The sequence below is a fragment of the Miscanthus floridulus genome, chromosome 4 (assembly GCF_019320115.1).
Source record: "Miscanthus floridulus cultivar M001 chromosome 4, ASM1932011v1, whole genome shotgun sequence".
Taxonomy (NCBI): domain Eukaryota; kingdom Viridiplantae; phylum Streptophyta; class Magnoliopsida; order Poales; family Poaceae; genus Miscanthus; species Miscanthus floridulus.
In genome coordinates, this window is record NC_089583.1 from 93,629,373 (window position 1) to 93,645,202 (window position 15,830).

The 15,830-nt window shown below is 41.5% G+C and overlaps 1 protein-coding gene across 1 annotated transcript; it reads left to right on the top strand.

Annotated features, from left to right (window-relative positions):
• Nucleotides 1-984: 984 nt before the first annotated feature.
• On the top strand, nucleotides 985-1,674 carry LOC136548837 (dehydration-responsive element-binding protein 2E-like). Its single transcript, XM_066540219.1, has one exon. The coding sequence runs from the start codon at nucleotides 985-987 to the stop codon at nucleotides 1,672-1,674; it is 690 nt and encodes a 229-aa protein (XP_066396316.1).
• The last annotated feature ends 14,156 nt before the right edge of the window (nucleotides 1,675-15,830 follow it).

Consider the following 15,830-nt stretch of genomic DNA (forward strand, 5'->3'; position numbering starts at 1 on the left):
TGATAAGATTTTCCATAAAGTTCTTCTAGTAAAACAGATTAGATCCAACTATTATTGACGAGTCCGCCAAATTAAACGCTAGATGTTTCTAATTATTATGAAAAATTATAATTTTTCTAGCGTGTCCGGTGAGTATGAACCTCTAATTAGTAATGATAAGATATAAGATGGGATTACACCGTGTATCCTCGTAGCTCAGCGATACACATAGTATGAACCTCTAATTAGTATTCTCCATGATCTCACCACATTTGGTAAGGGATATTTTGTACTCCGGCAGCGATAATGATATCGATGGTATTTGTCATGTCGACTGGTGCGATGCCAGGATCACCGCACACTTGGCAGCTGGACAGCAAGCAGCAGATGACAACAACCACGTCGGAATTCTGAGGATGACGACAGCTCCTAGCTAACGGATCACTCTTTATAGGACGATATCATATGATATGACACAGAGCGGCCTAAGATGTTTAGTTCTCCCGGAGCATCTAACTCTGCGAGACGACGAAGCTTCGCTTCGTCGAGCTCTGCAAGTGGGGCGCTAAAACAATCCCCAGGACACAAGTGGGCAATCATGCGGGCGTTAAACAACGAGATTTGAGAGCCGCTAAACAACATTCTGTTGGCATCCAAAACAAAATGGCTAATAATTGCACACGGTTCACTAGTTAATCCAGAGCCAGGAGCACGTCCATGTCACGCCAGTCCGACCAGGAGCTACTAGCTCGTCGCAAGGCGTTATGCGGATACGGACCGCGGAAACGACAAAGGGATCGAAGCAGATTTAGCTCAGTTGCAGATGCCTTCCCACTCTTTGATCGGCGCATGCTGTTCTGCACTTCTGCAATATATATATACTCACAGTAGGGGGAAAGATAGTAGTGAGTGTGAACTCGGTCAAGCTAGCTAGACATCTACCTACCTGAGCAGCAGGAGGTCGATCCAACTCGATAAATATCCAACGAGGACGTACGCGCGGTCATGGCGGCGGCACAGGACAGCGGCAGGACAGCTAGTGCCACCGCGGCGACAGCAGCGTCCCGCGGGCGCCGCTTCGTTGGCGTCCGGCAGCGGCCGTCCGGGCGGTGGGTCGCGGAGATCAAGGACTCGGCGCAGCGCGTCCGCCTGTGGCTCGGCACGTTCGACACGGCCGACGAAGCGGCACGCGCCTACGACGAGGCGGCCCGCGCGCTGCGCGGGGAGAACACCCGCACCAACTTCGCGGGCCGCGCCGGCCAGCACGGCGGCGGCGCGGCCAGGGCCAGGTTGAGTAAGAACCTGCAGCACGTGATGGCGCGGGCGGCCGCCGCGGGCAGGGCCACGGCGTGCGCCGGGGTGGGCGACCAGTTCGCGCTCGCCGCGGTGTTCCGGCACTGCCAGCAGCCGGTTGCGGTGGCGGCGCAGGCGCAGGCGCAGGCCGAGCCCGAGGCCGTGGTGCAGCAGGTGAAGCACGCCGTGCAGCCGAGCTTCGTGGTGCCGAGGCGGACCGAGGCGCCGCCACCGCCATCGTCGGTGCCTGGAGGTGGAGAGGTTTGGTGCGTGGACGACGTCGACACCACCGCGGAGCTGCTGTGCGCCGAGGAGAGATCGTTCAAGGTGTCCTCGTCTGTGATCGTGCCGCCCTCGTTCAGCGCCTCGTCATCGGAGTCTTTCGGCCTCGACGATTTCTAGCTACCGGAGGGAACGATTAATTCGTGCTTGATTCGTCCCTGTTAAGGATGAAAACGGTGCAAACGATCGAAAAACTCCTAAATTGTTTTTTACTTTTATATTTGAAACACGAAAACGAAAGCGAAAACGGTAAAACCGGACACGAAAACGAACGTGAACTTACGAATTATCGAGAATTTCGAAAACGAACCAATTCGAGCGGATTTATGTCGAACACAGGTCGATATACGAAAACTCAATACGGAATATCGACCCGTAGACCAAGTGCATGACTAAGTGCATACATGATCAGTTAAAGTGCATATAATAATTAACAAGTGCATATTATAGAAACATGAACTTGAACTGAGTCAGAATAATTTTATTAATCTTTTTACAATAGATGTAGTATTTTATTTTAAAGATTTATTCAGATTTTTCTTTTGAGTAACAAAGATTTATTCGGCTGATGCAAAAACTATCAAATGATTGACTTTGCAGGTGAGGTTAAACCGATGAGCTTGATGGGCTATGGTCCAGGTGGACTTTCGTGTAGATGCTGCTGGCTTCCTGACATTTAGCACCATCTCGTGAGATGAAGAGAGATGAGGCTGGACGCCGTCTATAAGAGAGGACAGCTGGCCACCAGTAGAAAGAACGCAGCTGCGTGGTGAACAACCTATAATTGGGTTGTATGACCTGTGCCGTTGGTCAAATTCGGTTTAAACCGAATTTTCAATTCGGAATATTTCAAATTAAAAGTAGAAAAGTAGAAAACGGTCGAAAAATGTCTAAACCGTTTTCTACTTTTACATTTGAAATACGAAACATCTAAAATGCGAAAGCGAAAACGATAAAATCAGATAAAAAAATACAGGATTCGATCAGATTAAATATAGAAAACGATGCGGTTCAGTTCGGGGATATTTCTATTCCTTTTTCATCCTCAGTGCCAGTGGCCCGTTTGCGTGGCGCGCTTGCGTGGACAGTGTAGATACTAGATAGTGCGCAAGCAGCTGCGAGCTGTGCTGCTGTCCTTCCCAAGGGAGGAATGGTAGCTACTTTGTTGTACGGAATGTTCTTTTTCTTTATTTTTGACTAGCATACGTGAGCGTATCCATAAGAAAAAGACTATCAACAGGGGTGATCAAACCATGATTATAACCCCTGAAGCAATCCTAAATCAGAATGCTGCCAACTCGAGTACAAGCCTTATCAAAATCATTGTAGTGTGCCCAAAACACAACCAGCTATCAACCAAGGGTCAAATCAATATCAAAATCCCCGCAGCAGCCCCAAACCACAACAAGCTCCCAACTAGGAAACATAAATATAACCAATGAAGCGAACCCTAAATAAAAAGGCTGCCAACTTTGCGGCAAACCATTGTCAAAACTATTACAGTGACCCCAAAATGTAGCAAGCTATGAACTTGGGCAAAACATAAATATTACCCTCGAAGCGAGCCCTAAATCACAAAAGACTGCCAACAGGGGGAGACCATAGACATAACCGTTGAAGCAATCTTAAAATCATAGCAGTGTCAACTAGGGTGCAAAACATAGTAACAACTAACAACCGTCAAATTGACCCCTAAATACAATAAGGAGGAAAACTATTGTCAAAATTGTTGCATCAGTTCCAAAACACAAGCTGCGAATTGGTGTCTACTGCAGGGTGGTGCTGTTTGCAAAATATAGACATGCATAGCGCTTTAAGCAACCTCTATATCATAAAAAGCTACAAACCGAGGGTCTTTAAACTATAGTAACAACCCTCGAAGTGTCCCTAAATACAAGCTGCCAACTAAGAGGTAACTATTGTCAAAATCAGAAAAGACCGCCAATCGGTATGGCAACACAATCAGTATGCCTACTGCAAATTGGTATTGGTGCCAGGTCCCCTAACCAGTCTGGATGCTGCAACTATAATAGTACATTATGCCATTAGCAAGGACCTTGAGTATCAACAGCACATTTAAACTAAATGCCACAACTTTTATAAAACTTATGTAGTAAGTTTGTTGTATACTAGTGGCAACTAATGTTATATAAAAATTTTAAAAACATATAAAAATCAAGTTATAGACCATGTAGTAACTTATGATGCGTTAAAATATGTTGTAGCAAATTTAGATACTTCTCATAGGCGCGTTAAACTATTTTGTAGCAATATACATATATAGTTTGTTGGTATGTTTACACAAAAGTTGCTACACAATTAATACACAAATAACTACTATACGTACAATGTAAGTACATAGTCTACAAAAAAAAAACATTTCAAAAATGTGCATCGTGGGTCTAGTTTTATAGTCCTCATCATAAGGAGCATCATGGTGCAAACAGAATTGAAAGCGAACACTCTATAATGAAGTTGTATAAAAATGTTAAACAATAATGCTGAGTGTCGTATTTCCTGCCATGATAGGTGCCCCCTCGCTTGGTTTCACTTTTTGTGAGCTTTATAAAAATAACCGATGGTTGAAAATGTAATAAGAATTAGTTGTGTGCAAACCTCTTGTGTAGGCCGGAATAAAATTTTCTTTTTCTTAAAAACAATTTCCTGTTTTTTTTTAGGAAACAAAAAACAAAAAACAATTTCCTGTTGTGATGCCGTCAACCCAAAAGCCTACTCCGGACGTCAGCCCACAATAGCCCACCAAGCAATATGTTGCCGTATACCGTTTTCTTCACCACGCGTATGCTACAGTAGGTTATGCCGTTATGGCCCGTCTGGGTCGCACACAACGGCCCTCTCATTTACTTCGTGGATGGAACAACTGAGGCCTCCGGCCTGCGTTTCATGGCCAGACTCGTGGCAGCAATCGACGGTCCAATGGGCTTTAACCTTTAATGGGCTATGGATTGGTCTGTACCTGACCACTCTGATCATGTGATCAAATCCCTGAAAAGGTGAAAACGAACACATATACCTATATGGTCCAAATCATGAGAGCGGCGTGTGCACGAAAGCAACTCTGTGGGTCAAAGTGCAACCGTGCAACGCCCAATCTGCAAAAGTTTCACGGAACCGCAAGAGTGCACTTGTACTGACTCGTGGTTTCAGGCCTCTGCGTACATGAATGAAACCACAAGAATACACTGACAGCATTATTCCGCGGTCGCCGCCGCCGTGTCCCTGGACCGGCGTACAAGATCACGCCGGACCTGCGAGATCCGTGCATATCCAGCTGCGAGATGTCAACCTGGCAACCTGCGGTACCAAGACAGCTACTCGCTTTACGCAAAAGCACACACGACGACGACGAGGAACCGTATCGTCGGCGACCATGAAACCGAAGAATGTACTACAAGCTGTTACCGTTTGCAAGAACGCACTCAACGTACTGAAGTGCGGGCTGTGTCAAGGACCGCGCGCGCACCAGTTCACTGGAGACCAGCTGCCTTTACTCGTCGTTAAGAATGAGCTGTGTGTCGATTAAGAATGACACAAGATCTCAGCCTGCAGCCCGTAGCTAGGGCGGCTAGGCCCCTATGTCTTCTTCTTATACAAAACTACGCGCCCCCGGCCGGCCTTCCTTTGTCTCGTCAGCAAGCGTCCACATCCGATTCGCCATCACAGTCGCACTCGCACCGCCGTGGAGTCATCGCTCAGCATCATCGCCTCACGGGTGGTCCGGTGCCCAAAATTCAGATGTCGTCCGGGTCTGCGGCGCCCCAGTTTTTCCTCGCAACAAACACTTGTTTAACAAGCTGATCGTGGACGAGTTGTTCTGCGGAACCGGAACGTCGCTTATTTTACGAGATCATGGGATCAATCATAGCTGCGACGGAAGGCACTCATTGGCAGGGAGACGCTGGAGTATCTGCCCGGGATCCCATGCATGAGATCGTCTTCTCGGAATTCGTTCTAATCAGGGGGGAGAGAGAGAGAGAGAGGTCAAGTCCAGATGATAAACTGCAGGACGTCAATGACTTCGATTCGCGCAAGATGGACATATAGTGCGTAAATAAAGTACCTACCTAGGTCAACTAGCGCCCTAGCAATAATGTATACTTGTCAAATGTATGTATGCAACTTATCAAGAACTAGAAGGGCCAACGAATAAAAACTTTGTGTAAGAGGCGGCTACGGTTCAGTATCATAGTAGTATATAGTCATAAGAGTCAAGATGTTGAGATGTGTAGTATTACTTGAGCGCTCTCAAAAGGCTATATTGCGATCAGGGTAGAGTTTGGTTTGGAGCACCCGAAGGGCCAAATCTCGATGCCCTAATAATGGAGGTTAGTAGTAATTGCGTATCATACGCGCGCGTTTGTTGAGCACAATGTTGACGTTGCTTACGTTCTGTGATTACTGCATGATTAGTTCGCCAAAGAATAGAAGGTATTTGGGAAGATGGGAGAACATCATCTAGCTCCAGAGTGAATGGAGATTAGTCATTTCTGATAGTATGTTTTGCAAACTCAAGTTAGCTTTGTTCCAAACTTCCAATTAGAGAACCGAGCATATATAGCTTGTTTGCTTGCTGACCTGGGAAAATTGACTGGCCCAGGTAGCATTATCAGACATTGGGTGAGATCAGCCTGCTTGGCCAGCAGCCCCTAGGCTAGGGCAGTAACCAAACAACCCCTATATACACAACACAGTCCAATTTTAAGCGAAAGGACCTGTAAATAGTGGTTACAAGAGTCTCAGTAGCATTTCAAGTCCTAGGTTCACTCGCTGTGGGAGCGAATATTTTAGGATTTAATGATGTTGTGCATTGAGTGGTAGGCGACGTTCCTCTCGACAGCGAGGTATCTGCGGTGGCTTTGTCATTCTCAATCTACGTTTCCGTCGACAGCGAGACGCCTGTGGTGACTTCATCAATCTCAAAGATTTACCAGTCCAGTCTTTGAAGATACTCATAGAGGTACGGTTTACGTACGTACATTTCTAGGAGTGAGTGTGCGTACGTTCTAAGTGTTTGCATTGTACTGTGTGATCTCAAGGAAAAAAATGGCGTAGAAGCAACACATACTACATCCATTTAAGATGCGGGCACATAGAGTACTTGTTATATATATATGGTAAATGTGATGGGTGGGTTTGCAAATTTAGGAGCCACGAGGGTGACACGGCTCCCGGTCAAATCAGGCCCTGCTCCTCGCCGGCATGACATGGCTAGCTTGCCTTTAGAGCCAGGCTAATAATACAGTCGGCTTGCTGATTGTAAGGTTCCTTGTAGCCTTCTCTCAGCCCACTCATACAGTAGTTAGCTCTTTGCAGGTAATACTAGCCCACTTGTCTCTCTCACAGATTTTCTTGGTTCTTGTGTCCAAGCCGGCTGTAAGCTTACAGCCCGCTTCTTCTCTCTCTCCTCCCCTCTCTCCTCCACCTCAGCATTTAGTCGGCTTACAGCCTGCTATTATACTTGCTCTTAGTGAAGAGTTCCTATCCCACTTAAACCGCCATTAACTCCAAATCGGACCTGGTCCCTTAATCAACCACCGCGGGAGGGCGCGGGTGACACGGCTCCCGGTCAAATCAGGCCCTGCTCCTCGCCGGCATGACATGGCTAGCTTGCCTTTAGTGAAGAGTTCCTATCCCACTTAAACCGCCATTAACTCCAAATCGGACCCGGTCCCTTAATCAACCACCGCCATTATTATATGGTCCCTTCCCTGGCTGGAGGAGCCGGCCGGCCGGTCCCTGACCATGCATGCATGCATGCATGACCACGGATGGAGGCGAGCCCAAGTTATGACGAGGGATAGATCGATCTGCTGCGCTCGTGCGGGTGCGATGAAAAAGGTGAGGAACCCCGTGCGCGCCTCCCTGCAGACTGTGCAGTCAATCTGACGGGTGCCGACACCTATACACAGAGCTCGCGCGCGCGACCACCGGCCCGTGCGTGCACTACAGCTGCCGCATTGCATGATGCAGTACGGTCGTCTGATGATATGATCATGGGCAAATTAAACCTGACACCTGTGTTGTGTACCCGGCCGCACATACGTTTGGAGCTGGGTCTCTGCCTGGCAAAACACACTCCTAATATACTGGACTTGGAGAAGTCGATCGAGAAGACAGCGTTGGATTGCCGCCTGTTCTGACCGTCTGCCTCTAGCTAGTAGATGCAGGAGATCCAAATCCAATGGCCAATGCGAGAGCGACGTGGCATCTAACACATGCGGGAGCAACTTGGCTCGATCGTGTCGTACGCAACTTGGCTCCAAACGTACTCTACACGCGTGCCTGCCCCAGACTCCAGTTCGCATTGGCCATTGGACTCCTGCATCTACTAGCTAGAGGCAGACGGTCAGAACAGGCGGCAATCCAACGCTGTCTTCTCGATCGACGTCTCCAAGTCCAGTATATTAGGAGTGTGTTAGATGCCACGTCGCTCTCGCATTCCAGTAGGCTGGAGAAGCCTTGGGGCGGGTGGGTGGATCGATCAAGTCGAGTCGAGTGAGCCCCTAGCCCCCTACGCCACAGAGTCTTTTCCGTGCATGTGCTGCAGCGGATCCCTCGCCTGGCCTGGCTCGCCGAATCTCGACAAGGTCAGGGGCCGGGGCCAGGCTTTCTTCCTCCTTCTCGTTCGCGCGTGCATTTGTCGACATCGGGGGGGCGTGTGTGTGTGTGTGGGGTGGCCGGTGGGGGGGACGGACTCCCCAGTCGCCGCGCCCGCCTGCAATGCTGGCTTGGCTTTCGGTGCCGGCCACAGCCGCACCGTACCGCTAGCTGGTCCTATGTACCACTGCTATACAACGGAGATATTACAGCAAACGCCTGGAAACTAACTCGGATTCATGATTCAAATTTCAAATTCACGAGTTACTATTCACATAACTATTCAAATTCAGCGTTCACTGTTTAAATTCGTGGCACTATTCAAAATACTCGCAACTATTCAAATTCGGAATATGAACCGTGCACGAGCACTCACCTGCACCCAAATTCTTTACTATTTAAGGCACTAGCTTTTGAATTTATAGTGGGTGGATAGTGGATGCAGGACGCGTGTGTGATTAGTATGTGCGTGATTAGTGAATATGCGTATGCCTATTATGCTTCTCAGGATCATTTGCAGGCTGGCGAGACCAATGTTTCAGCCGATCGTGTGACTATACTTGTGTCAGTCCTACTGGTACTCATCATATGCATCACTAGCTCGCTTCAGAACCAGGCTAACCCGGTCTTCTCCCTCGCTATCCCCAGCCACGCACACACATGACTCAGGCTCTATCGTCTCCCCAGGCAGTTCCACCAGAAGGGAACACTTCTCTGTGCATACAAGGTTCTCTACAAACACCGCTACCAGGGCTAACACGAGAACAACACACGCAGATAGTTTCTCCTCTAGGGTCTCTAACATAGAGACATCGCCCCATATGAACGAGCTTAAAAGAAGACAGAGATTAAAACAGGACAACTTAGTTCATTTCCACAGAGCAAGCTTACATACTGCTTTTTATTTTGGAAAACCCTAAGCACTTAGCACAAACCTTAGGGATTATCTTACAAGCGCAGGAAGACCACAATGACTTCCTTTATTCTAATTTACAGATAGTGGTGGAGTAATACAACGGTAGTGGATTATTACTATTCGTGGTGGATGATTCTCATAGTTCTTCTGAGGTCATGCCATTCATGGTGTATGTGGGAAAGTGGAGTGGTGGAGTGGAGTGGAGTCTTCAGTGGATGAGTTCTGGGTGATGGTGTTGGTGGTCTTCGGTCCGATGTCGCATGAATGCGCCCGACGTCTCTCTTTATAGCGCGAAGGGAGCCTTCGGGATTGTCCTTCATGCTTATCTTCTGGTGTCTTCAATTATTCTCTTTTACTGTTGCCTGGAAAGCTAGACAGAGTTGCGTGCTTCAATAATTATCCTGGCTATAGTAGAGGAACCGTATATTCTTTTTGCGCTGTCCTCCATCGCGTACGGTTTTATCGTTCTAGATATTCTTTGGTATGGTCTTCCATGCCCTAATGATTGATATTGCAAACATCAATCCAAGGATTCTGGCATGTAGTATTATCTTTTCCTAGTTGAATTGTTGATAACACCTTATCAACATAGGGAGTATATTTCTTGTATAGAACATATATATTGATATTGAACTGAGTCTGTATTGACTCTTCTTATTACTCCCCAATATTTTCTTCGTTGTCCACTTCTTTAGGTTGCCATATTTCATACCAGGACAACAATTCACAATATTATTTTCGTAATTGACATTCTTTGTCATAACTACGCTTTATTGGTCTTCCAACTTCTTTTTATATTATACTATACCTTCCATAGTATTCTCGTAAGAATACTTTTATTATTTTAATTTGGTACATCATATAATATTCGGGAGCAAATTTGGTATTTCCTTCTAATTCTTTTGGTTCACTGAAAATTCTCCAATTATCATGATTCATGTCTTTTACGAATAGCTCTTCATAATTTTGCCATGAATCTGAAGTCCATGTAGTAGGAAATTTATATGATCCCTTTGTGATATATATATATATATATATATATATATATATATATATATATATATATATATATATATATATATATATAACTCCTTCTATAAATATATATCCCCATTGTTTATACCCAACTATCTATTATTTATTATGTATTATATAGTATATGGCTCAATGCACTGGCCTCTCCATATATATATATATCTATATATATATATATATTATATGAGCTTAAAAGAAGACAGAGATTAAAACAGGACAACTTAGTTCATTTCCACAGAGCAAGCTTACATACTGCTTTTTATTTTGGAAAACCCTAAGCACTTAGCACAAACCTTAGGGATTATCTTACAAGCGCAGGAAGACCACAATGACTTCCTTTATTCTAATTTACAGATAGTGGTGGAGTAATACAACGGTAGTGGATTATTACTATTCGTGGTGGATGATTCTCATAGTTCTTCTGAGGTCATGCCATTCATGGTGTATGTGGGAAAGTGGAGTGGTGGAGTGGAGTGGAGTCTTCAGTGGATGAGTTCTGGGTGATGGTGTTGGTGGTCTTCGGTCCGATGTCGCATGAATGCGCCCGACGTCTCTCTTTATAGCGCGAAGGGAGCCTTCGGGATTGTCCTTCATGCTTATCTTCTGGTGTCTTCAATTATTCTCTTTTACTGTTGCCTGGAAAGCTAGACAGAGTTGCGTGCTTCAATAATTATCCTGGCTATAGTAGAGGAACCGTATATTCTTTTTGCGCTGTCCTCCATCGCGTACGGTTTTATCGTTCTAGATATTCTTTGGTATGGTCTTCCATGCCCTAATGATTGATATTGCAAACATCAATCCAAGGATTCTGGCATGTAGTATTATCTTTTCCTAGTTGAATTGTTGATAACACCTTATCAACATAGGGAGTATATTTCTTGTATAGAACATATATATTGATATTGAACTGAGTCTGTATTGACTCTTCTTATTACTCCCCAATATTTTCTTCGTTGTCCACTTCTTTAGGTTGCCATATTTCATACCAGGACAACAATTCACAATATTATTTTCGTAATTGACATTCTTTGTCATAACTACGCTTTATTGGTCTTCCAACTTCTTTTTATATTATACTATACCTTCCATAGTATTCTCGTAAGAATACTTTTATTATTTTAATTTGGTACATCATATAATATTCGGGAGCAAATTTGGTATTTCCTTCTAATTCTTTTGCTTCACTGAAAATTCTCCAATTATCATGATTCATGTCTTTTACGAATAGCTCTTCATAATTTTGCCATGAATCTGAAGTCCATGTAGTAGGAAATTTATATGATCCCTTTGTGATATATATATATATATATATATATATATATATATATATATATATATATATATATATATATATATATATATATATCATGGCATGCTGGTCTTATAGGTTATTTAAATTTTGGTGGATTGGAACAAAACTTAATTTTGTATCTCCCTTGAATACATGTTAATTTCTTACAAGCTTCTTTGATAGTTATTCCAAAATCTAATCGAAAAATTTCTTCAAGTGTACCATATATATCAGGACTAACCCGTGATCAATAATAGTTTGTAGAGAGATATCATCTCCAATATTTCTTTGTATGCTTCTGAAATATTTTAAATTTATATCAGACCTAAGTATTAAGAATCTTTGATGAGGCTTAACAATTAATTTATCATCAAGACGAAGTAAAGGAAAAATATTTGGATTCGCAATTATTCCTAGATGCCTTTCTTTTCCTCGGTATAATTTCATAAAATAGTTTTATATATCATGAAAGGTTTTGTAATGCCTTTCAGCATATTTCTTCCAAATTAGATCTATAATATCTCGAGTAAAGTATGACAAAATTTGTTCAGTCTTAAAACTTAATCTAGGAATGAGGAACTCTTGTGGAGTATTGTTTAAATATTTGTTTCCTTTTTTCTCTAGAATTACTTCTTCTTCTTATTGCACTTTATTGTCCTCATAAATTATTTTAGCTTCGGACTCATTTTTCATATCATTGTGCTGTTTTAGACATGGCATATATGCTTGTCTTAAACATAACCTACATGTTGCTCTTTTTGCTGGATCTTAATAATATATGCAAAATACACATTTTATATTAGAATCATCTTTTTTATGATCCCACTTGTGTTCGCAGTTTATTTAATCCATCATTTCTATCTTTATTCCTGCTAACTCATCAATTAAGTCTAACTCTTCTTCACTTGATTCTTTTTCTTCATCATATTCTATTTTATCTGTCTCTATAATTGAGTATATCGATTCATCATCCATTATATCATCATCACAGACTAAAATATTTTCATTCACACTATCTATTATTAGAACTTTTTCTTCTTCTTCTTGCTTATTGGAATAACTTTTCTTGTCTTTATTAGGACATGTTTTGCTTAAGTGATCTGGCGAGTTGCAAATAAAGCATCTACATGTACTATCATAATTTTTTCTAGGATTATATCTTCTTACATTTCTCTTATGCAGAAATGGAGCTCTATTGTCTGATCTTCTTAGAAAATAATGTCTCTTTGTTCTTACATTTCTTTTCTTATAATTCTTAGGATATTTCTTATTTCTAGATCTCTCTTGTCCATATGTCAATGGTATTTGAACTATTTTATTGCAAAAATTAAAATATGATTGTTTCATTGATCTTTGGGCTTGCATGTTTGTGCATATTTTTCTTAACTGTTTAAAAACGAATGTTATAGCCTGAGAGATATTATAGTCTTTACCATTAGTTTTTTTATATTCTTCGAATATCATAGAAGCTAAAGGATCTAGTAATTTATTAAAATATCTTTCAACTATACCTTGGTCATAACCTTGCTTGGTAATCGGAGCATTATACAAATAGTGTTGAGAAAATTCTTTTATTTCTTTCCAGCATGTTAGTGACAATTTTTTTATTTCTTTTAATCTTTCATTCTGTAAAACAATATATTCTAATTCAGGATCTTCACCTATTACAATGCTTGATATAATTTTTGCAAAATTATATGGGTTACTACCAGCCATTTTTAATTGGGCATAATGATTAGGGAAAACTTCTATCCATTGTTCCCATAAAATTTTGACTGATTCTTCTAAAAATATTTCTAAATATGTAATCAGTATCTTCTACTCTATTTTCAATATTATGTTGATTTTGTATATACTTTTGGACTATAAATCCTTTCCATATGCTAATTATACTTGACCAATCTAAAGGATCATGGGCTGCTAAATTTAATACAGCACCATCACTTCTATAATTCTGGAATTGAACCGTCTTTTCAAATTCTCTTCTTTTTGAACCCATATGCATATATTGTCCAGGTATATATTTATATGCAGGTTCTTCTTTTTCTGGTGGCCAAGTTTCTGGCTTTTCTAGTTGGTCTCTTTTTTTCTCCTTCTATCTTTATTTCCGGACCTCGTCTTCTTTTTGATGAACTTGAATCTACTTACATTGCTTCTATAACATTATTTTTATGCAACTCCTTATTTTTTAAGGAGTTTATGAGAGTTATTGAGTTATTACTGCACATCTCAATTGTATCTTCATCCTCTTCTTCATAGCTTTCCAGTAAAAACTTATTATTAATTTTTCATTGCTCTTTTTTGCTTATATCATTATCTTCTATGTCTTTTATCTTATCTTTGCTATATTCTAATTCTTTTTGGGCTTCCCTTACCATATTTTCTATTTGTTTTGACACAAATTCATTTTTCTTTATTGAAATGCTAAATTTCTTATTATTTAACTCTCTATCTTTCTTGATGTTATTAAGTCTATATAACTCTCGTCTAAAGTAAAGCTCATTTTCTCTTATAGCAGCCCATTGACAAATCATAGAGGTTTTGTATTCATCAAGAGTTTTGCTTAACTTTTGCTCATAATGTTTTATTTCATTATCTATATCTAATTTTTCCTATAAATTCACATATGTTATGCCTTCTATTTTCTTCTAATTTTGCCTCTGAACTGGATGCTTCTAAATTATCTAAACTTTGTTCTTTATAATCTGCAAACCTAATACTAGTCATCCCTCTATTATTTTCAAAGATTATGTATTTTTTAGGATGTTTTATAATTTTTTGTTGTATTAACGAGCTTATATTTCATTATTCTCCTGCTATTTCTTCAGAACTTATTTTCAGAGGACTCATAAATTTTATTCCTTTAGATTGCATACTTTCTATAACATTGTTCACATTTACCTTATATTTGGTTCCACTTCCGTTGGTTAACCTTCCTATAGATTCTATGCTTACTAATAGATTTGTTCCTTTAAAATCTTCATAGCCTTTGGTCTAAAATCTAAAAACCATCTTATCTATAAATTCTTTTATTGGCATTATTAAATTTGGGGCTATATGTGTTATTAACATATTTTCATTCATATCACCTTGTAAAGATCCTAATGCTGCTTTATTTATTGAATCCCATCTTTTGTCTAATAGAGTTATTAAACCTTTGTTCCTAATTTCTTCCTTGTCATTCCTTTAATTCCTATGATATACATTCCTTGATGTATATATTTATACCCAGAATATTTTAACCCATTCTCAATTTGTTTGCTAACAATTCTTAACTGAACAGGTTTTGTTAATACACTTCATTATACTTCTCTAGATATTCTATATAATCCATTTTTATTTTCAAACCAACCCATTAAGTATATTTGTTGAGGTCTTATTTTTCGTAGGGTATCTTTTTGATATCTTTCAAGATCTTTTCCTATGTCTATCATTTCTTCTAAGGTTTCAATATCATCACATCCTCCCTTTAATTTGTCCATAAAACCTAAAGATCTCATGTCTCTATTTACTAGTTGGAGTGACGTTGTCTCTTCTAGAGAGGCTTTTAGATACTTCCTATTTTTCTGAGTTTAATTGCAACATCAATCATTCAGGCGTGGAAGACCATACCAAAGAATATCCAGAAGGATAAGACCGTGCGCGACGGAGGACAACGCAAAAGGAATATACAGTCGGTCTACTATAGCCAGGACAATTATTGAACCACACAGCTCCGTCCAGCTGTCCAAGCAACTAGTAAAGGAGAATTATTGAAGACACTAGAAGATAAGCATGAAGGACAATCTAGAAGGCTCCCTTTGTGCTATAAAGAGAGATGTCGAGCGCATTCATGCGGCATCGGACCGAAGACCACCAACACCATCACCAGGAACTCATCCAGCTGTCCAAGCAACAGTAAAGGAGAATTATTGAAGACACCAGAAGATAAGCATGAAGGACAATCCAGAAGGCTCCCTTTGCGCTATAAAGAGAGACATCGAGCGCATTCATGCGGCATCGGACCGAAGACCACCAACACCATCACCAGGAACTCATCCACTGAAGACTCCAGTCCACTCCATCACTCCACTTTCCCACACACACCATGAATAGCATGACCTTAGAAGAACTCTGAGAATCATCCACCATGAATAGTAATACTCCACTACCGTTGTATTACTCCACCACTATCTGTAAATTAGAATAAAGAAAGTCACCGTGATCTTTCTACGCTTATAAGGTAATCCCTAAGGTTTGTGGTAAGTGATTGGGGTTTCCCAAAAGGAAAAGTCGTATGTAAGTTTACTCTGTGGAAATGAACTAAGCTATCTTGTTTTAATCCATGCCTTCCTTTAAGCTCGTTCATATGGGGCGATGTCTCTATGCTAGTGACCCTAGAGGGGAAACATCCGCGTGTGTTGCTCTCGTGTTAGC

Excerpts from the sequence above, each read along its gene's own strand:
- LOC136548837 (XM_066540219.1), top strand. The coding sequence starts at position 985 with ATGGCGGCGGCACAGGACAGCGGCAGGACAGCTAGTGCCACCGCGGCG.